This window comes from Oncorhynchus tshawytscha, linkage group LG04 (assembly GCF_018296145.1).
Source record: "Oncorhynchus tshawytscha isolate Ot180627B linkage group LG04, Otsh_v2.0, whole genome shotgun sequence".
NCBI lineage: Eukaryota > Metazoa > Chordata > Actinopteri > Salmoniformes > Salmonidae > Oncorhynchus > Oncorhynchus tshawytscha.
Window position 1 is genome coordinate 1402058 of NC_056432.1, and position 21600 is coordinate 1423657.

Consider the following 21600-nt stretch of genomic DNA (forward strand, 5'->3'; position numbering starts at 1 on the left):
AGTACAGGTGCATCAAAGCAGGGACTGAGATTCTGAAAAACAGCTTCTATCTCAAGGCCATCAGACTGTTAAATAGCCATCACGAACTCAGAGAGGCTGCTGGCTACATTGAGACTCAATCACTGGCCACTTTAATAAATGGATCACTAGTCACTTTATACAATGCCACTTTAAATAATGTCACTTTAACAATGTTTACATATCTTGCGTTACTCTTTTCTCTGTATATATCAATGATGTTGCTCTTTACTGCAGGCGATTCCCTGATCCACCTCTACGCAGGCGACACCATTCTGTATACTTCTGGCCCTTCCTGTGCTATCTAACCTCCAAACGAGCTTCAATGCCATACAACACTCCTTCCGTGGCCTCCAACTGCTCTTAAACGCTAGTAAAACCAAATGCATGCTTTTCAACCGTTCGCTGCCTGCACCCGCACGCCCGACTAGCATCACCACCCTGGATGGTTCCGACCTAGAATATGTGGACATCTATAAGTACCTAGGTGTCTGGCTAGAGTGTAAACTCTCCTTCCAAACTCATATCAAACATCTCCAATCTAAAATCAAATCTAGAGGCGGTTTCTATTCCGCAACAAAGCCTTCTTCACTCACGCCACCAAACGTACCCTAGTAAAACTGACTATCCTACCGATCCTCGACTTCGGCGATGTCATCTACAAAATAGCTTCCAATACTCTACTCAGCAAACTGGATGCAGTTTATCACAGTGCCATCCGCCATCCGCCTGTGACTAGAACGAATTGCAAAAATCGCTGAAGTTGGAGACTTTTTATCTCCCTCACCAACTTTAAACATCTGCTGTCTGAGCAGCTAACCGATCGCTGCAGCTGTACATAGTCTATCGGTAAATAGCCCACCCAATTTACCTACCTCATCCCCAAACTGTTTATATTTATTTACTTTTCTGCTCTTTTGCACACCAATATCTCTACCTGTACATGACCATCTGATCATTTATCACTCCAGTGTTAATCTGCAAAATTGTAATTATTCGCCTACCTCCTCATGCCTTTTGCACACAATGTATATAGACTCCCCTTTTTTTTCTACTGTGTTATTGACTTGTTAATTGTTTACTCCATGTGTAACTCTGTGTTGTCTGTTCACACTGCTATGCTTTATCTTGGGCAGGTCGCAGTTGTAAATGAGAACTTGTTCTCAACTAGCCTACCTGTTTAAATAAAGGTGAAATAAAAATAAAAATATCACATGTATATACTGTATTTTATACCATCTACTGCACCTTGCCTATGCCGCTCGGCCATCGCTCATCCATATATTTACATGTACATATTCTCATTCACCCCTTTAGATTTATGTGTATAAAGTAGTTGTTGGGGAATTGTTAGATTACCTGATAGATATTACTGCACTGTTGGAACTAGAAGCACAAGCATTTCGCTACCCTCGCATTAACATCTGCTAACCATGTGTATGTGACACACACAGCCATGCAATCTCCATAGACAGACATTGGCAGTAGAATGGAGAGCTCAGTGACCTTAAACCTGACACCGTCATAGGAAGCCACCTTTCCAACAAGTCAGTTTGTCAAATTTCATCCCTACTATTGCTGCCCCAGTCAACTGTAAGTGCTGTTATTGTGAAGTGGAAACATCTAGGGGCAACAACGGCTCAGCCGCGAAGTGGTAGGCCACACAAGCTCACAGAACGAAACAGCAGAGTGCTGAAGTGCGTAGCTCGAAAAAAATGTCTGTGCTGGTTGCAACGCTCACTACCAAGTTCCAAACTGCCTCTGGAAGAAACGTCAGCACAAGAACTGTTCATCGGGAGGATTAATGGAAACGCGTTCTCTGGCGAATTAATCTGGGTTTTGTGGATGCCAGGAGAATGCTACCTGCTTGAATGAACAGTGCCAACTGTAAATGCCCTCAAACAACAAGTGTGTTGAAGAACTTGACTGGCCTGCACAGAGCCCTGACCTCAACTCCATCGAACACCTTTGGGATGAATTGGAAGGCCGACTGTGAGCCAGGACTAATCGCCCAACATCAGTGCCCGACCTCACTAATGCTGTTGTGGCTGAATGGAAGCAAGTCTACGCAGCAATGTTCCAATATATAGTGGAAAGCCTTCCCAGAAGAGTGGAGGCTGTTATAGAAGCAATGTTCCAACATCTAGTGGAAAGCCTTCCCAGAAGAGTGGAGACTGTTATAGCAGCAAAGGGGGGACCAGCTCCATATTAATGACTTAGCAGAAGAGTGGAGGCTGTTATAGCAGCAAAGGGGGTACCAACTCCATATTAATGACTTAGCAGAAGAGTGGAGACTGTTATAGCAGCAAAGGGGGGACCAACTCCATATTAATGACTTAGCAGAAGAGTGGAGTCTGTTAAAGCAGCAAAGGGGGACCAACTCCATATTAAAGCCTTCCCAGAAGAGTGGAGTCTGTTATAGCAGCAAAGGGGGACCAACTCCATATCAATGTCCAGGATTTTGGAATGAGATGTTCGACTAGCAGGTGTCCACATACTTCTAGTAATATAGTGTATGTAATCTACAGCTCCATATATAATACTGTATCATGAATAGATGTATAAATGCTATCCACATCAGTCGCTTTGGACAGGGGGAAAGGCAGGAATAAGCATGCTAGCTTTCATGGAAGTATGTCTGTGTATGCAGGGAGAAGCAGCCACGGTCTTCCTCCTGGGAGAAGCAGCCACGGTCTTCCTCCTGGGAGAAGCAGCCAGAGTCTTCCTCCTGGGAGAAGCAGCCAGAGTCTTCCTCCTGGGAGAATGAAGCAGCCAGAGTCTTCCTCCTGGGAGAAGCAGCCACGGTCTTCCTCCTGGGAGAAGCAGCCAGAGTCTTCCTCCTGGGAGAATGAAGCAGCCAGAGTCTTCCTCCTGGGAGAAGCAGCCACGGTCTTCCTCCTGGGAGAAGCAGCCAGAGTCTTCCTCCTGGGAAAATGAAGCAGCCAGAGTCTTCCTCCTGGGAGAAGCAGCCAGAGTCTTCCTCCTGGGAGAAGCAGCCAGAGTCTTCCTCCTGGGAGAAGCAGCCAGAGTCTTCCTCCAGGGAGAAGCAGCCAGAGTCTTCCTCCTGGGAGAAGCAGCCAGAGTCTTCCTCCAGGGAGAAGCAGCCAGAGTCTTCCTCCTAACGAGGTGTGACCATGATTCATTCATATCTCTGACCTGTCCGAAATGGCACGCTATTCCCTATGTAGTACACTACTTTAGAACAGAGCCCTATTCCCTATATAGTGCACTACTTTAGACCAGAGCCCTATTCCCTATATAGTGGTAATACTATAGACCAGGGCCCTATTCCCTATATAGTGGTAATACTATAGACCAGAGCCCTATTCCCTATATAGTGGTAATCCTATAGACCAGAGCCCTATTCCCTATATAGTACACTACTTTAGACCAGAGCCATATTCCCTATATAGTGCACTACTATAGACCAGAGCCCTATTCCCTATATAGTGGTAATACTATAGACCAGAGCCCTATTCCCTGTATAGTGGTAATACTATAGACCAGAGCCCTATTCCCTGTATAGTGGTAATACTATAGACCAGAGCCCTATTCCCTATATAGTGGTAATACTATAGACCAGAGCCCTATTCCCTATATAGTGGTACTACTTTAGACCAGAGCCCTATTCCCTATATAGTACACTACTTTAGACCAGAGCCATATTCCCTATATAGTGCACTACTATAGACCAGAGCCCTATTCCCTATATAGTGGTAATACTATAGACCAGAGCCCTATTCCCTGTATAGTGGTAATACTATAGACCAGAGCCCTATTCCCTATATAGTGGTAATACTATAGACCAGGGCCCTATTCCCTATATAGTGGTAATACTATAGACCAGAGCCCTATTCCCTATATAGTGGTAATCCTATAGACCAGAGCCCTATTCCTATATAGTACACTACTTTAGACCAGAGCCATATTCCCTATATAGTGCACTACTATAGACCAGAGCCCTATTCCCTATATAGTGGTAATACTATAGACCAGAGCCCTATTCCCTGTATAGTGGTAATACTATAGACCAGAGCCCTATTCCCTGTATAGTGGTAATACTATAGACCAGAGCCCTATTCCCTATATAGTGGTAATACTATAGACCAGAGCCCTATTCCCTGTATAGTGGTAATACTATAGACCAGAGCCCTATTCCCTATATAGTGGTAATACTACTTTAGACCAGAGCCCTATTCCCTATATAGTGGTAATACTATAGACCAGGGCCCTATTCCCTATATAGTGGTAATACTATAGACCAGAGCCCTATTCCCTATATAGTGGTAATACTATAGACCAGAGCCCTATTCCCTATATAGTGGTAATACTATAGACCAGGGCCCTATTCCCTATATAGTGGTAATACTATAGACCAGAGCCCTATTCCCTATATAGTGGTAATCCTATAGACCAGAGCCCTATTCCCTATATAGTACACTACTTTAGACCAGAGCCATATTCCCTATATAGTGCACTACTATAGACCAGAGCCCTATTCCCTATATAGTGGTAATACTATAGACCAGAGCCCTATTCCCTATATAGTGGTACTACTATAGACCAGAGCCCTATTCCCTATATAGTGGTAATCCTATAGACCAGAGCCCTATTCCCTACATAGTGGTAATCCTATAGACCAGAGCCCTATTCCCTATATAGTGGTAATCCTATAGACCAGAGCCCTATTCCCTATATAGTGCACTACTATAGACCAGAGCCATATTCCCTATATGGTGCACTACTTTAGACCAGGGCCCTATTCCCTATATAGTGGTACTACTATAGACCAGAACCATATTCCCTATGTAGTACACTACTATAGACCAGAGCCATATTCCCTATATAGTGCACTACTTTAGACCAGGGCCCTATTCCCTATATAGTGGTACACTGTTACCTGTTTGTTAATGAGATTCTCTCTGCTGGAGTCTACCACGATAGCTGGGGAGGTCAGAGGGCAGGGAGGAGAGTGGACGATTCTGTAATTCTAAAAAAAGAGGAGCGTAGATTAGAGTGGGGGTCGCGGCAGATTCCATGCATACCAACAGGATCATAGATAATGGGAGTGTTTCTGAAAAAACATGAATCTCTTTCAACACAAAATGAACTAAAAGCTATTGTGCTGAATGTCTCTCATCGTATCTCTTATCCTCGCCACTCTTCCTCTCCTCTCGTCCTCTCCTCTTTCTGTCCGGCGGACTCCACTTGTGAACAGAGCACTACAGAGCACTCGTGGCTGGAGAGGTTGTTTTATCACTGCTTTTAAGCTCTCTCCAACAACTAAAGCAAAAGCCTGTTCTAACTCTCTGTGTACGTGTGTGGACTGTGATACAATGTAAATGCTTCATTACGGGGAAAAGGCCATCCTCTTAGACACGTGGATTAATGCGGGAGTCTGCTCTGTCTAATCAACTTCTGTCCAAATACTGGAGACACAAATAGCCTGTAAGACAAACATCTGACCTTCTCCTGTCTTTTTACTGGCAGAAAAAAGGAACATAGTTTTGTTTTTAGCGGTAGGAGAGAGAGTGAGATGCATAGAAGGACCTTCCACATGCACCATATGCTAATCTCCCAGTCTCCTCAGAGCTAATATAACACAGCTGATTGTCCTCTCTCCTCAGACAGAGCTAATATAACACAGCTGATTGTCCTCTCTCCTCAGACAGAGCTAATATAATACAGCTGATTGTCCTCTCTCCTCAGACAGAGCTAATATAACACAGCTGATTGTCCTCTCTCCTCAGAGCAATTATAACACAGCTGATTGTCCTCTCTCCTCAGAGCAATTATAACACAGCTGATTGTCCTCTCTCCTCAGAGCAATTATAACACAGCTGATTGTCCTCTCTCCTCAGAGCTAATATAACACAGCTGATTGTCCTCTCTCCTCAGAGCTAATATAACACAGCTGATTGTCCTCTCTCCTCAGAGCTAATATAACACAGCTGATTGTCCTCTCTCCTCAGAGCTAATATAACACAGCTGATTGTCCTCTCTCCTCAGAGCTAATATAACACAGCTGATTGTCCTCTCTCCTCAGACAGAGCTAATATAACAGCTGATTGTCCTCTCTCCTCAAAAAGAGCTAATATAACACAGCTGATTGTCCTCTCCCCTCAGAGCTAATATAACACAGCTGATTGTCCTCTCTCCCCAGACAGAGCTAATATAACACAGCTGATTGTCCTCTCTCCCCAGACAGAGCTAATATAATACAGCTGATTGTCCTCTCTCCTCAGACAGAGCTAATATAACACAGCTGATTGTCCTCTCTCCTCAGAGCTAATATAATACAGCTGATTGTCCTCTCTCCTCAGAGCTAATATAATACAGCTGATTGTCCTCTCTCCTCAGAGCTAATATAACACAGCTGATTGTCCTCTCTCCTCAGAGCTAATATAACACAGCTGATTGTCCTCTCTCCTCAGAGCTAATATAACACAGCTGATTGTCTTCTCTCCTCAGAGCTAATATAATACAGCTGATTGTCTTATTAACTTAAACAGAGGTAATATGCAGGTCTTATAAGAGACAGGATTGATAAATTGAATTAGTGGCTCCTCCATGTGGCATCCTGCTGTATAGGCTCCCCCTTGTGGCAGCCTGCTGTAAAAACAACTCCACGTGAGAAAGAGTGAACACAACACAGAAGAAAGCATCAAATTGCAGAGTTAGTTTTTAATGGAATGTCAGTATAACTCCTTGCAGATAAAGCTGTTTTTCTATGTACATGAAATCACTGATGGTCTACAGTAAGTAAACCCAGACAAAGCTAGAGTTAACAAGAGAAAATATAAAAAGTGGTTAAGGCAAGGTAACTGGAATAGGGGCCATTTGACAAGAACCCAAAGGGGAATAGGGGGCCATTTGAACAGAACCCACGGGGAATAGGGGGCCATTTGACCAGGACTCACTGGGAATAGGGGGCCATTTTACCAGGACCCTAAGGGAATAGGGGGCCATTTGACCAGGACCCACGGGGAATAGGGGGCCATTTGACCAGGACCCTAAGGGAATAGGGGGCCATTTGACCAGGACCCTAAGGGAATAGGGGGCCATTTGACCAGGACCCACGGGGAATAGGGGGCCATTTAACCAGGACCCTAAGGGAATAGGGGGCCATTTGACCAGGACCCTAAGGGAATAGGGGGCCATTTGACCAGGACCCTAAGGGAATAGGGGGCCATTTGACCAGGACCCACAGGGAATAGGGGGCCATTTTACCAGGACCCTAAGGGAATAGGGGGCCATTTGACCAGGACCCACAGGGAATAGGGGCCATTTAACCAGGACCCACGGGGAATAGGGGCCATTTGACCAGGACCCACGGGGAATAGTGGGCTATTTAACCAGGACCCACGGGGAATAGGGGGCCATTTTACCAGGACCCACAGGGAATATGGTGCCATTTTACCAGGACCCACGGGGAATATGGTGCCATTTTACCAGGACCCTAAGGGAATAGGGGGCCATTTTACCAGGACCCTAAGGGAATAGTGGGCTATTTGACCAGGACCCACGGGGAATAGTGGGCCATTTGACCAGGACCCTAAGGGAATAGGGGGCCATTTGACCAGGACACACGGGGAATAGGGGGCCATTTGACCAGGACCCACGGGGAATAGTGGGCCATTTGACCAGGACCCACGGGGAATAGTGGGCCATTTGACCAGGACCCACGGGGAATAGGGGGCCATTTAACCAGGACCCACGGGGAATAGGGGGCCATTTAACCAGGACCCACGGGGAATAGGGGTCCATTTGACCAGGACCCACGGGGAATAGGGGGCCATTTGACCAGGACCCACGGGGAATAGGGGGCCATTTGACCAGGAATCACAGGGAATAGGGGCCATTTGACCAGGACCAACGGGGAATAGGGGGCCATTTAACCAGGACCCACGGGGAATAGGGGGCCATTTAACCAGGACCCACGGGGAATAGGGGCCATTTAACCAGGACCCACGGGGAATAGGGGCAATTTGACCAGGACCCACAGGGAATAGGTGGCCATTTGACCAGGACCCACAGGGAATAGGGGGCCATTTGACCAGGACCCACAGGGGGAATAGGGGGGGCCATTTGACCAGGACCCACGGGGAATAGGGGGGAATACAGGGGGGGCCATTTGACCAGGACCCACGGGGAATAGGGGGGGCCATTTGACCAGGACCCACGGGGAATACAGGGGGGCCATTTGACCCAGGACCCACAGGGAATAGGGGGCCATTTAGGACCAGGACCCACAGGGGGAATACGGGGGGGCCATTTAACCAGGACCCACAGGGGGAATAGGGGGCCATTTAACCAGGACCCACGGGGAATAGGGGGCCATTTAACCAGGACCCACGGGGAATAGGGGGCCATTTGACCAGGACCCTAACCAGGACCCAGGGAATAGGGGGCCATTTGACCAGGACCCACGGGGAGGGGCCATTTGACCAGGACCCAGGGAATAGGGGGCCATTTGACCAGGACCCACGGGGAATAGGGGGCCATTTAACCAGGACCCACTGGGAATAGGGGGCCATTTGACCAGGACCCACAGGGAATAGGGGCCATTTAACCAGGACCCACAGGGAATAGGGGGGGAATAGGGGGCCATTTAACCAGGACCCACGGGGAATAGGGGGCCATTTAACCAGGACCCACGGGGAATAGGGGGCCATTTGACCAGGACCCACAGGGAATAGGGGGCATTTGACCAGGACCCACGGGGAATAGGGGGGGCCATTTGACCAGGACCCACGGGGAATAGGGGGCCATTTGACCAGGACCCACAGGGAATAGGGGGGGCCATTTGACCAGGACCCACGGGGAATAGGGGGGGCCATTTAACCAGGACCCACGGGGAATAGGGGGCCATTTAACCAGGACCCACGGGGGGGCCATTTAACCAGGACCCACGGGGAATAGGGGCCATTTAACCAGGACCCACGGGGAATAGGGGGCAATTTGACCAGGACCCACGGGGAATAGGGGGCCATTTGACCAGGACCCACAGGGAATAGGGGCCATTTGACCAGGACCCACGGGGAATAGGGGCCATTTGACCAGGACCCACGGGGAATAGTGGGCTATTTAACCAGGACCCACGGGGAATAGGGGCCATTTGACCAGGACCCACTGGGAATAGGGGCCATTTTACCAGGACCCACGGGGAATAGGGGGCCATTTTACTAGGACCCTAAGGGAATAGGGGGCCATTTGACCAGGACCCTAAGGGAATAGGGGGCCATTTGACCAGGACCCAAAGGGAATAGGGGCCATTTGACCAGGACCCACTGGGAATAGGGGGCCATTTTACCAGGACCCTAAGGGAATAGGGGGACATTTGACCAGGACCCACAGGGAATAGGGGCCATTTAACCAGGACCCACGGGGAATAGGGGGCCATTTGACCAGGACCCACGGGGAATAGTGGGCTATTTAACCAGGACCCACGGGGAATAGGGGGCCATTTGACCAGGACCCACAGGGAATATGGTGCCATTTTACCAGGACCCACGGGGAATATGGTGCCATTTTACCAGGACCCTAAGGGAATAGGGGGCCATTTTACCAGGACCCTAAGGGAATAGTGGGCTATTTGACCAGGACCCACTGGGAATATTGGGCCATTTGACCAGGACCCTAAGGGAATAGGGGGCCATTTGACCAGGACCCACGGGGAATAGGGGGCCATTTGACCAGGACCCACGGGGAATAGTGGGCCATTTGACCAGGACCCACAGGGAATAGTGGGCCATTTGACCAGGACCCACGGGGAATAGGGGGCCATTTAACCAGGACCCACGGGGAATAGGGGGCCATTTGACCAGGACCCACGGGGAATAGGGGGCCATTTGACCAGGACCCACGGGGAATAGGGGGCCATTTGACCAGGACCCATGGGGAATAGGGGGCCATTTGACCAGGACCCACAGGGAATAGGGGGCCATTTAACCAGGACCCACGGGGAACAGGGGGCCATTTAACCAGGACCCACTGGGAATAGGGGCCATTTAACCAGGACCCACAGGGAATAGGGGGCCATTTAACCAGGACCCACAGGGAATAGGGGGCCATTTAACCAGGACCCACAGGGAATAGGGGGCCATTTAACCAGGACCCACGGGGAACAGGGGGCCATTTAACCAGGACCCACGGGGAATAGGGGCCATTTAACCAGGACCCACAGGGAATAGGGGGCCATTTAACCAGGACCCACAGGGAATAGGGGGCCATTTAACCAGGACCCACAGGGAATAGGGGGCCATTTAACCAGGACCCACAGGGAATAGGGGGCCATTTAACCAGGACCCACAGGGAATAGGGGGCCATTTAACCAGGACCCACGGGGAATAGGGGGTGTCTGTACAGCTAGGGAAGATGGGTTGGATATACAGTTGTAGAAGTGGTGAGGTTTTGGTTATTGTGATGTGTGGTGTTGTTTTGTATCGTGGGGTAGAGGGCAAGGTGAGGATGCATCACAGGGGATATTTGTTTTAAAGGGGGGTGAGGTTTTAATGAAATGATATGAGCATGTATCATTATCATTAAAGAAAGACAAAAAGTCTCTCTCTGAATTTCAATTTCAATTCAAGAGGCTTTATTGGCATGGGAAACATGTTAACGTTGCCAAAGTAAGTGAAATAGATAATAAACAAAAGTGAAATAAACAATAAAAAATAACAGTAAGCATTACACAAAAGTTCAAATGTCATATTATATATACAGTGTTGTAACGATGTGCAAATGGTTAAAGTACACAAGGGAAAATAAATAAGCATAAATATGGGTTGCATTTACAATGGTGTTTGTTCTTCACTGGTTGCCCTTTTCTGGTTGCAACAGGTCACAAATCTTGCTGCTGTTATGGCACACTGTGGAATTTCACCCAGTAGATATGGGAGTTTATCAAAATTGGGTTTGTTTTCTAATTCGTGTGGATCTGTGTAATCTGATGGAAATATGTGTCTCTCATATGGTCATACATTGGGCAGGAGGTTAGAGGAAGTGCAGCTCAGTTTCCACCTCATTTTGTGGGCAGTGTTGCACAGACCATGTCTTCTCTTGAGAGCCATGTCTGCCTGCGGTGGCCTTTCTCAATAGCAAGGCTATGCTCACTGAGTACATAGTCAAAGCTTTCCTTAAGTTTGGGTTAGTCACAGTGGTCAGGTATTCTGCCACTGTGTACTCTCTGTTTAGGGCCAAATAGCATTCTAGTTTGCTCAGTTTTTTTGTAGCAGCATGGGTCGGCTTCCTATTGGGCAATCTCAGGGAACCAATGACTGTGCTTGCAGTTGATGTCAATTTTTACAACCGTGATTGTTTTTTCTAAAACGTGATCAGTGCATGAACACGCACGCACACACACCCACACACTACAACATTGTTGTACTACAGTACTAGAGTATTACAGTATTACAATACTACAGTTCTACAGTAGTAGAGTATTACAGTACTACAGTACTAGAGTATTGCAGTATTATAGTACTACAGTATTACAGTACTACAGTATTACAGTACTACAGTACTGGAGTATTACAGTATTACAGTACTACAGTATTACAGTATCACAGTACTAGAGTACTACAGTACTACAGTATTACAGTACTAGAGTATTACAGTACTAGAGTATTAGACTACTAGAGTATTACAGTACTAGAGTACTAGAGTATTACAGTACTACACTACTACAATACTACTATGTTCGAGACAAGAGAGACCAAAAATATAAATAAAAATCCACATAATGAATAGGAAGAAAACATTTACATAATAAATAGAAATAAAGATTAACATAATGAATATATATAAAATGTATATAATGAATAGGAATACATATTAACATAATTAATAGGAATATCAGACAGTAAAAAAAAAGACATAGAATGACATATTACAGAAAGCACATGACCCATTGGGACCTATTACATGAGTTACAGAAATCACATGACCCATTGGAACCTATTACATGAGTTACAGAAATCACATGACCCATTGGGACCTATTACATGAGTTACAGAAATCACATGACCCATTGGGACCTATTACATGAGTTACAGAAATCACATGACCCATTGGGACCTATTACATGAGTTACAGAAATCACATGACCCATTGGGACCTATTACATGAGTTACAGAAATCACATGACCCATTGGATTGGGACCTATTACATGAGTTACAGAAATCACATGGGACCTGTAACATTGGGACCTATTACATGAGTTATAGAAATCACATTACATTGGGAGTAAAATCAGAAATCACATGACCCATTGGGACCTGGGACATTAACATGAGTTACAGAAATCACATGACCCATTGGGACCTGACACATTGGGACATGTAACATGAGTTACAGAAATCACATGACACATTGGGACTCAGATCACATCACACAGGCATTAGCTAACAGACACATGACCCATTGGGACCAACTGTAAATAAATAAATGAGAGCGTTTGGCCTTCAGGTCCCAGATGTAAATGAGTTACAGAAATCACATGCATCTACTGTTACAGTCCACCATTGGAACATGTAACATGAGTTACAGAAATCACATGCCCATTGGGACTCTCACGACAGGTAGCTAACAGACACACCCCGTTTTCCCAGGTCCCTGCATCCTCCCCCCACCTGTCCCCCCTCCCTCCCCCCCCCCTCTGCCCCCCTTGGCCCTGCGGGCTGAAGACAGAGGGGAAGGCATTTTAAAGGCCTTTCTGAAGTTGTTGCCCATGAAAGCGTAGACCAGAGGGTTGACAGAAGAGTTGGAGTAGGACATGCAGTGGGCCCAGATCTTCACCTGGCAAACAAAACACACTTTATTTACATGTAATTAACCTAAACAAAACCAATCAAAAAACACTTTATTTACATGTAATTAACCTAAACAAAACCAATCAAAAAACACTTTATTTACATGTAATTAACCTAAACAAAACCAATCAAAAAACACTTTATTTACATGTAATTAACCTAAACAAAACCAATCAAAACACACTTTATTTACATGTAATTAACCTAAACAAAACCAATCAAAACCAGCACTTTATTTTCACGTTATAAAACAAAACAAAACCAGCACTTTATTTATATTTCCCCTTTATTTAACCAGGTAGACTAGTTGAGAACAAGTTCTCATTTACAACTGCGACCTGGTCAAGATAAAGCAAAGCAGTGCGACAGAAACAACACAGAGTTACACATGGAATAAACAAAACATACAGTCAATGACACAATAGAAATATCTATATACAGTGTGTGCAGATGTAGTAAGATTAGGGAGGTAAGGCAATAACTAGGCCATAGAGGCGAAAATAATTACAATTTAGCAATTAAACACTGGAGTGATAGATGTGCAGGTGATGATGTGTAAGTAGAGATACCTGGGTGCAAAGGAACAAAAAACAAATAACAGTATGGGGATGAGGTAGTTGGGTAGGCTATTTACGGATGGGCTTTGTACAGGTGCAATGATCGGTAAGCTGCTCTGACAGCTGATGCTTAATAAAGCTAGTGAGGGAGATATAAGACCAGCTTCAGTGATTTTTGCAGTTTGTTCCAGTCATTGCCAGGTGAGAACTGGGAGGAGAGGCGGCCAAAGGAGGACTTGGCTTTGGGGGAGACCAGTGAAATATGCCTGCTGGAGCGCGTGCTACGGGTGGGTGCTGCTATGGTGACCAGTGAGCTGGGATAAGGTGGGGCAAAGACTTATAGATGACCTGGAGCCAGTGGGTTTATCGATGCGTATGAAGCGAGGGCCAACCAACGAGAGAGTACAGGTCACGGTGGTGGGTAGTATATGGGGCTTTGGTTACAAAACGGATAGCACTGTGATAGAATACATCCAATTTGCTGAGTAGAGTGTTGGAGGCTATTTTGTAAATGACATCGCTGAAGTCAGGGATCAGTAGGATAGTCAGTTTTACGAGGGTATGTTTGGCAGCATGAGTGAAGGATGCTTTGTTGCGAAATAGGAAGCCAATTCTAGATTTAACTTTGGATTGGATATGTTTGATTCGAGTGTGGAAGGAGAGTTTATAGTCTATAGAGACACCAAGGATTTTTTAGTTTTCCCAATATTCTTTATTACGCCTTTTTTCTCCCCAATTTCGTGGTATCCAATTGTTAGTAGATACTGTCTTGTCTCAACAATGCAACTCCCGTACGGACTCAGGAGAGACGAAGGTCGAGAGCCATGTGTCCTCCGAAACACAACCCAACCAAGTCCTCTGTTCAGCGCTCCACCATCTCTGTTCAGCGCTCCACCATCTCTGTTCAGCCCTCCACCATCTCTGTTCAGCCCTCCACCATCTCTGTTCAGCCCTCCACCATCTCTGTTCAGCCCTCCACCATCTCTGTTCAGCCCTCCACCATCTCTGTTCAGCCCTCCACCATCTCTGTTCAGCCCTCCACCATCTCTGTTCAGCGCTCAACCATCTCTGTTCAGCGCTCCACCATCTCTGTTCAGCGCTCCACCATCTCTGTTCAGCCCTCCACCATCTCTGTTCAGCGCTCCACCATTTCTGTTCAGCGCTCCACCATCTCTGTTCAGCGCTCCACCATCTCTGTTCAGCGTTCCACCATCTCTGTTCAGCGCTCCACCATCTCTGTTCAGCGCTCCACCATCTCTGTTCAGCGCTCCACCATCTCTGTTCAGCGTTCCACCATCTCTGTTCAGCCCTCCACCATCTCTGTTCAGCCCTCCACCATCTCTGTTCAGCGCTCCACCATCTCTGTTCAGCGCTCCACCATCTCTGTTTAGCGCTCCACCATCTCTGTTCAGCGCTCCACCATCTCTGTTCAGCGCTCCACCATCTCTGTTCAGCGCTCCACCATCTCTGTTCAGCGCTCCACCATCTCTGTTCAGTGCCTGCCAGGGTTGGGGTCAATTCCATTGAAATTCCAATATATTCAGATAGTAAACCAAATTCAAATTCTAACGCCACATTTTCTGTCATTGAAACGCATTGAAAATAATTGGAGTTGTAATTTCAGTGTACTTCCTGAATTGAAGAGACATTAAATGGAGTTAACCTCAAGCCTGCTATTTGTCCACTGTGATGACGGGTGGCTTGTTACCATAGAATAGCTATAGAACTCAATTTAATGAATAGGCAGCAGGATAACTCTAGTGGGAACTAGTCAGGTTGACTAAAGGAGAAGGGACTAATACAAGGCTGGGGTAGATCGCATTTGGACAGACAGACAGACAGACAGACAGACAGACAGACAGACTTACCTTTTAGAGTGCGTAGGGCAGACAGACAGAGTTAACATGTAGAGTGCGTAGGGTAGGTGGACAGACAGGTGGACAGGTGGACAGACAGACAGACAGACAGACAGACAGACAGACAGACAGACAGACAGACAGACAGACAGACAGAGACAGACAGACAGACAGACAGACAGACAGACAGACAGACAGACAGACAGACAGACAGACAGACAGACAGACAGACAGACAGACAGACAGAGTTATCTTGTAGAGTGCATAGGGCAGACAGACAAAGTGTGTACGGCAGATAGAGTTACCTTGCAGATAGAGTTACCTTGTAGAGAGTGTAGGGTAGATAGAGTTACCTTGTAGAGTGTGTAGGGTAGATAGAGTTACCTTGTAGAGTGTGTAGGGTAGATAGAGTTACCTTGTAGACAGAGTTACCTTGTAGAGTGTGTAGGGCAGATAGAGTTACCTTGTAGAGTGTGTAGGGTAGATAGAGTTACCTTGTAGACAGAGTTACCTTGTAGAGTGTGTAGGGCAGATAGAGTTACCTTGTAGACAGAGTTACCTTGTAGAGTGTGTAGGGTAGATAGAGTTACCTTGTAGAGTGTGTAGGGCAGATAGAGTTACCTTGTAGAGTGTGTAGGGTAGATAGAGTTACCTTGTAGACAGAGTTACCTTGTAGAGTGTGTAGGGCAGATAGAGTTACCTTGTAGACAGAGTTACCTTGTAGACAGAGTTACCTTGTAGAGTGTGTAGGGTAGATAGAGTTACCTTGTAGAGTGTGTAGGGCAGATAGAGTTACCTTGTAGAGTGTGTAGGGCAGATAGAGTTACCTTGTAGAGTGTGTAGGGCAGATAGAGTTGTAGAGTGTGTAGGGCAGATAGAGTTACCTTGTAGAGTGTGTAGGGCAGATAGAGTTACCTTGTAGAGTGTGTAGGGCAGATAGAGTTACCTTGTAGAGTGTGTAGGGCAGATAGAGTTACCTTGTAGAGTGTGTAGGGCAGATAGAGTTACCTTGTAGAGTGTGTAGGGCAGATAGAGTTACCTTGTAGAGTGTGTAGGGCAGATAGAGTTACCTTGTAGAGTGTGTAGGGCAGATAGAGTTACCTTGTAGAGTGTGTAGGGCAGATAGATAGCAGAGTTACCTTGTAGAGTGTGTAGGGCAGATAGAGTTACCTTGTAGAGTGTGTAGGGCAGATAGAGTTACCTTGTAGAGTGTGTAGGGCAGATAGAGTTACCTTGTAGAGTGTGTAGGGCAGATAGAGTTACCTTGTAGAGTGTGTAGGGCAGATAGAGTTACCTTGTAGAGTGTGTAGGGCAGATAGAGTTACCTTGTAGAGTGTGTAGGGCAGATAGAGTTACCTTGTAGAGTGTGTAGGGCAGATAGAGTTACCTTGTAGAGTGTGTAGGGCAGATAGAGTTACCTTGTAGAGTGTGTACGGCAGATAGAGTTACCTTGTCAAGTGCGTAGGGCAGACAGAGTTACCTTGTAGAGTGTGTAGGGCAGATAGAGTTACCTTGTAGAGTGTGTACGGCAGATAGAGTTACCTTGTCAAGTGCGTAGGGCAGACAGAGTTACCTTGTAGAGTGTGTAGGGCAGACAGAATTACCTTGTAGAGTGCGTAGGAGCGCAGGTGTGGTCCGAAGGCCTGGAGCAGGATGCAGATCTGGATGGGCCCCCAGCACACAGTGAACAGAGCCACCATCACCACCACCATCCTAGAGACACGAGCCCTGAATGTTGCACCACGTTCTGCTTGGGCTATTACCTACAAGGGGTAGGGGTTAAGGTTAGGGGGTGGGGATAGGGTTGGGGTTAGGGGTTAAGGTTAGGGGAAGGTTAGAGGATGGGGTTAGGGTAGGGAGTAGGGGTTAAGGGAAGGTTAGGGATGTGGTTAGGGGAAGGTTAGAGGATGGGGTTAGGGTAAGGTTAGAGGATGGGGTTAGGGGAGGGTTAGAGGATGGGGTTCGGGTAAGGTTAGAGGATGGGGTTAGGGTAAGGTTAGAGGATGGGGTTAGGGGAGGGTTAGAGGATGGGGTTAGGGGAGGGTTAGAGGATGGGGTTAGGGTAAGGTTAGAGGATGGGGTTAGGGTAAGGTTAGAGGATGGGGTTAGGGGAAGGTTAGGGTAAGGATAGAGGATGGGGTTAGGGAAGGTTAGGGTAAGGATAGAGGATGGGGTTAGGGTAAGGTTAGGGGATGGGGTTAGGGAAGGTTAGGGGAAGGATAGAGGATGGGGTTAGGGGAAGGTTAGGGTAAGGTTAGAGGATGGGGTTAGGGGAAGGTTAGGGTAAGGATAGAGGATGGGGTTAGGGTAAGGTTAGAGGATGGTTTAGGGGGGGAGGGTTAGGGGATAGGGTTAGGGGAGGGTTAGAGGATGGGGTTAGGGGAAGGTTAGAGGATGGGGTTAGGGGAGGGTTAGAGGATAGGGTTAGGGGAGGGTTAGAGGATGGGGTTAGGGGAGGGTTAGAGGATAGGGTTAGGGGAGGGTTAGAGGATGGGGTTAGGGGAAGGTTAGAGGATGGGGTTAGGGAGGGTTAGAGGATAGGGTTAGGGAGGGGTTAGAGGATGGGGTTAGGGGAGGGTTAGAGGATGGGGTTAGGGAGGGTTAGATGATGGGGTTAGGGTAAGGTTAGAGGATGGGGTTAGGGAAGGTTAGGGTAAGGTTAGAGGATGGGGTTAGGGTAAGGATAGAGGATGGGGTTAGGGTAAGGTTAGAGGATGGTTTAGGGGAGGGTCAGAGGATGGGGTTAGGGTAAGGTTAGAGGATGGGGTTAGAGGATGGGGTTAGAGGATGGGGTTAGGGGATGGGGTTAGGGTTAGGGGGAGGGGTTAGGGGATGGGGTTAGGGTAAGGTTAGGGGTTAAGGTTAGGGAAGGTTAGAGAATGGGGTTAGAGGATGGGGTTAGAGGATGGGGTTAGAGGATGGGGTTAGGGGGATGGGGTTAGGGTTGGGGAGGGGTTAGGGGATGGGGTTAGGGTAAGGTTAGGGGTTAAGGTTAGGGAAGGTTAGAGGATGGGGTTAGAGGATGGGGTTAGGGGATGGGGTTAGGGGAGGGTCAGATGATGGGGTTAGGGTAAGGTTAGAGGATGGGGTTAGAGGATGGGGTTAGGGGATGGGGTTAGGGGAGGGGTTAGGGGATGGGGTTAGGGTAAGGTTAGGGGTTAAGGTTAGGGATGGTTAGAGGATGGGGTTAGGATAAGGTTAGAGGATGGGGTTAGGGAAGGTTAGGGGTTAAGGTTAGGGAAGGTTAGAGGATGGGGTTAGAGGATTGGGTTAGAGGATGGGGTTAGGGGAAGGTTAGAGGATGGGGTTAGGGGAGGGGTTAGGGGATGGGGTTAGGGTAAGGTTAGGGGTTGGGGTTAGGGATGGTTAGAGGATGGGGTTAGGGTAAGGTTAGGGGTTAAGGTTAGGGAAGGTTAGAGGATGGGGTTAGAGGATTGGGTTAGGGATGGGGTTAGGGGAGGGTTAGAGGATGGGGTTAGGGAAGGTTAGAGGATGGGGTTAGGGTAAGGTTAGAGGATGGGGTTAGGGGAAGGTTAGAGGATGGGGTTAGGGTAAGGTTAGAGGATGGGGTTAGGGTAAGGGGTAGACAGGTTGTGTTGTCTAACTACCTGGTAGTTGCTGTCGGTGGGCTGTACTGAGGGCTGTCCCATGCGTTTGATCATGAAGGCATAACAGAAGCAGATGGTGACGAGAGGTAACAGGTAGACAGCCAGGAAGCTGTAAAGGATAAACGCTCTCTGGAGGCGGGCTGAAGGAAACACTTCGCTGCAGTAGGTCTGGGGACCGAACCAACAGCCTTCCTCTAAACGCTGATACAGAGCTATAGGCACTGACAGCAGGAGAGAACCTGGGGGAAGAATGGAGAGATGGAGACATATGGAGACGGAGTGATGGAGAGGGAGAGATGAGAGATAGAGATGGAGATGGAGATAGAGAGATAGAGATGGAGAGGTGGAGAGATGAGAGATGGCGAGAGAGAGAGATGGAGAGCAGGATAGATAGAGATGGATAGAGAGGGAGAGATGGAGAGCAGGATAGATGGAGAGATGGACATGGAGAGATGGAGATGGAGATATACAAAGCTGTGAACGAGCTGAGAGACAAGGCAAGAAGGACCTTCATTGCCATCAAAAGGAACATAAAATTCAACATACCAATTAGGATCTGGATAAAAATAGTTGAATCAGTTATAGAACCCATTGCCCTTTATGGTTGTGAGGTCTGGGGTCCGCTCACCAACCAATAATTCACAAAATGGGACAAACACCAAATTGAGACTGCATGCAGAATTCTGCAAAAATACCCTCCGTGTACAACGTAGAACACCAAATAATGCATGCAGAGCAGAATTAGGCCGATACCCGCAAATGATCAAAATCCAGAAAAGAGTCGTTAAATTCTACAACCACCTAAAAGGAAGCGATTCCCAAACCTTCCAACAAAGCCATCACCTACAGAGAGATGAACCTGGAGAAGAGGACTCCTAAGCAAGCTGGTCCTGGGGCTCTGTTCACAAACACAAACACACCCCACAGAGCCCCAGGACAGCAACACAATTAGACCCAACCAAATCATGAGAAAACAAAAAGATAATTACTTGACACATTGGAAAGAATTAACAAAAAGCTGAGTAAACTAGAATGCTATTTGGCCCTACACAGAGAGTACACAGTGGCAGAATACCTGACCACTGTGACTGACCCTAAACAGAGAGTACACAGTGGCAGAATACCTGACCACTGTGACTGACCCTAAACAGAGAGAACACAGTGGCAGAATACCTGACCACTGTGACTGACCCTAAACAGAGAGTACACAGTGGCAGAATACCTGACCACTGTGACTGACCCAAACTTTAGGAAAGCTTTGACTATGTACAGACTCAGTGAGCATAGCCTTGCTATTGAGAAAGGCTGTGGTAGGCAGACCTGGCTCTCAAGAGAAGACAGGCTATGTGCACACTGCCCACAAAATGAGGTGGAAACTGAGCTGCACTTCCCCTAACCTCCTGCCCAATGTATGACCACATTAGAGACACATATTTCCCTCAGATCCACAAAGAATTAGAAAACAAACCCGATTTTGATGAACTCCCATATCTACTGGGTGAAATTCCACAGTGTTCCATCACAGCAGCAAGATTTGTGACCTGTTGCCACGAGAAAAGGGCAACCAGTGAAGAACAAACACCATTGTAAATACAACCCATATTTATGCTTATTTATTTTCCCTTTTGTACATGAACGATTTGTACATCGTTACAACACTATATATATATATATATAATATGACCTTTGTAATGTCTTTATTGTTTTAAAATTTCTGTATGTGTAATGTTTACTGTTAATTTTTATTGTTTATTTCACTTTTGTATGTTGTCTACCTCACTTGCTTTGGCAATGTTAACACATGTTTCCCATGCCAATAAAGCCCCTTGAATTGAATTGAAGAGATGGAGATGGAGAGAAAAACAGATGTAGAGATAGATAGAGAGATAGAGATGGAGATATAGATTGATAAAGATGGAGATATGTAGAGATGGAGAGCAGGACAAATATAGAAGGAGAGATGGAGATGGAGAAAGGGAGATGGAGAGACAGAGATAGAGAGATAGAGATGGAGAGAGTATGTATCGCACAGATATGGAAATATAACAGAATAGATGTGACAGTGTGCGGTGTGGTGTGTGTGGTGTGTGTGGTGTGTATGTCGTGTGTGGTGTGTGTGTGGTGTGTGTGGTGAGTGGTGTGTGTGGTGTGTGGTGTGTGTGTGTGTGTGTGTGTGTGTATGGTGTGTGTGTGGTGTGTGGTGTGTGTGGTGAGTGCTGTGTTGTGTGTGTGGTATGTGGTTTGTATGGTGTGTGCTGTGTGGTGTGTGTGGTGTGTGGTGTGTATGGTGTGTGGTGTGTGTGTGGTGTGTGGTGTGTGTGGTGGTGTGTGGTGTGTGTGTGGTGGTGGTGGTGTGTGTGGTGTGTGGTGTCTGTGGTGTGTGGTGTGTGGTGTGTGCGTGGTGTGTGTGTGGTGTGTGTATGGTGTGCAGTGTGTGTGTGGTGTGTGGTGTGTGGTTTGTGGTGTGTGTGGTGAGTGGTGTGTGGTGTGTGTGGTGTGGTGCGTGTGGTGTGGTGTGTGTGGTATGTGTTTGTGGTGTGTGTGGTGTGGTGTGGTGTGTGTGTGTGTGGTGTGTGTGGTATGTGTGTGTGGTGTGTGTGGTATGTGTTTGTGGTGGGTGTGGTGTGGTGTGTGTGGTATGTGTTTGTGTGTGTGTGGTGTGGTGTGGTGTGTGTGGTGTGTGTGGTATGTGTGTGTGGTGTGTGTGTGTGGTGTGTGTGGTATGTGTGTGTGGTTTGTGTGTGTGGT

At 47.0% G+C, this 21600-nt stretch overlaps 1 protein-coding gene and 1 long non-coding RNA gene across 2 annotated transcripts in view; both read right to left on the reverse strand.

The window, feature by feature from the left end:
• Positions 1 to 12689: 12689 nt before the first annotated feature.
• LOC121846327 (G-protein coupled receptor 54-like) overlaps positions 12690 to 21600 on the reverse strand; it is a 24154-nt gene continuing 15243 nt past the window's right edge. Inside the window, exons 5-7 of the mRNA XM_042320211.1 lie at positions 18853 to 19091; positions 16849 to 16957; positions 12690 to 12817 (exon numbers count right to left, since the gene is read on the reverse strand). Of these exons, the coding sequence (XP_042176145.1) occupies positions 12723 to 12817; positions 16849 to 16957; positions 18853 to 19091 (443 nt within the window). The 3' untranslated portion in view covers positions 12690 to 12722. The remainder of the gene's footprint in view (positions 12818 to 16848; positions 16958 to 18852; positions 19092 to 21600) is intronic.
• Positions 15425 to 16839, reverse strand: LOC121846328. The gene is made up of 3 exons (XR_006083173.1): positions 16384 to 16839; positions 16129 to 16345; positions 15425 to 16071 (listed from the first exon to the last, which is right to left on the reverse strand). It is a non-coding gene; the product is annotated as an uncharacterized LOC121846328 (long non-coding RNA).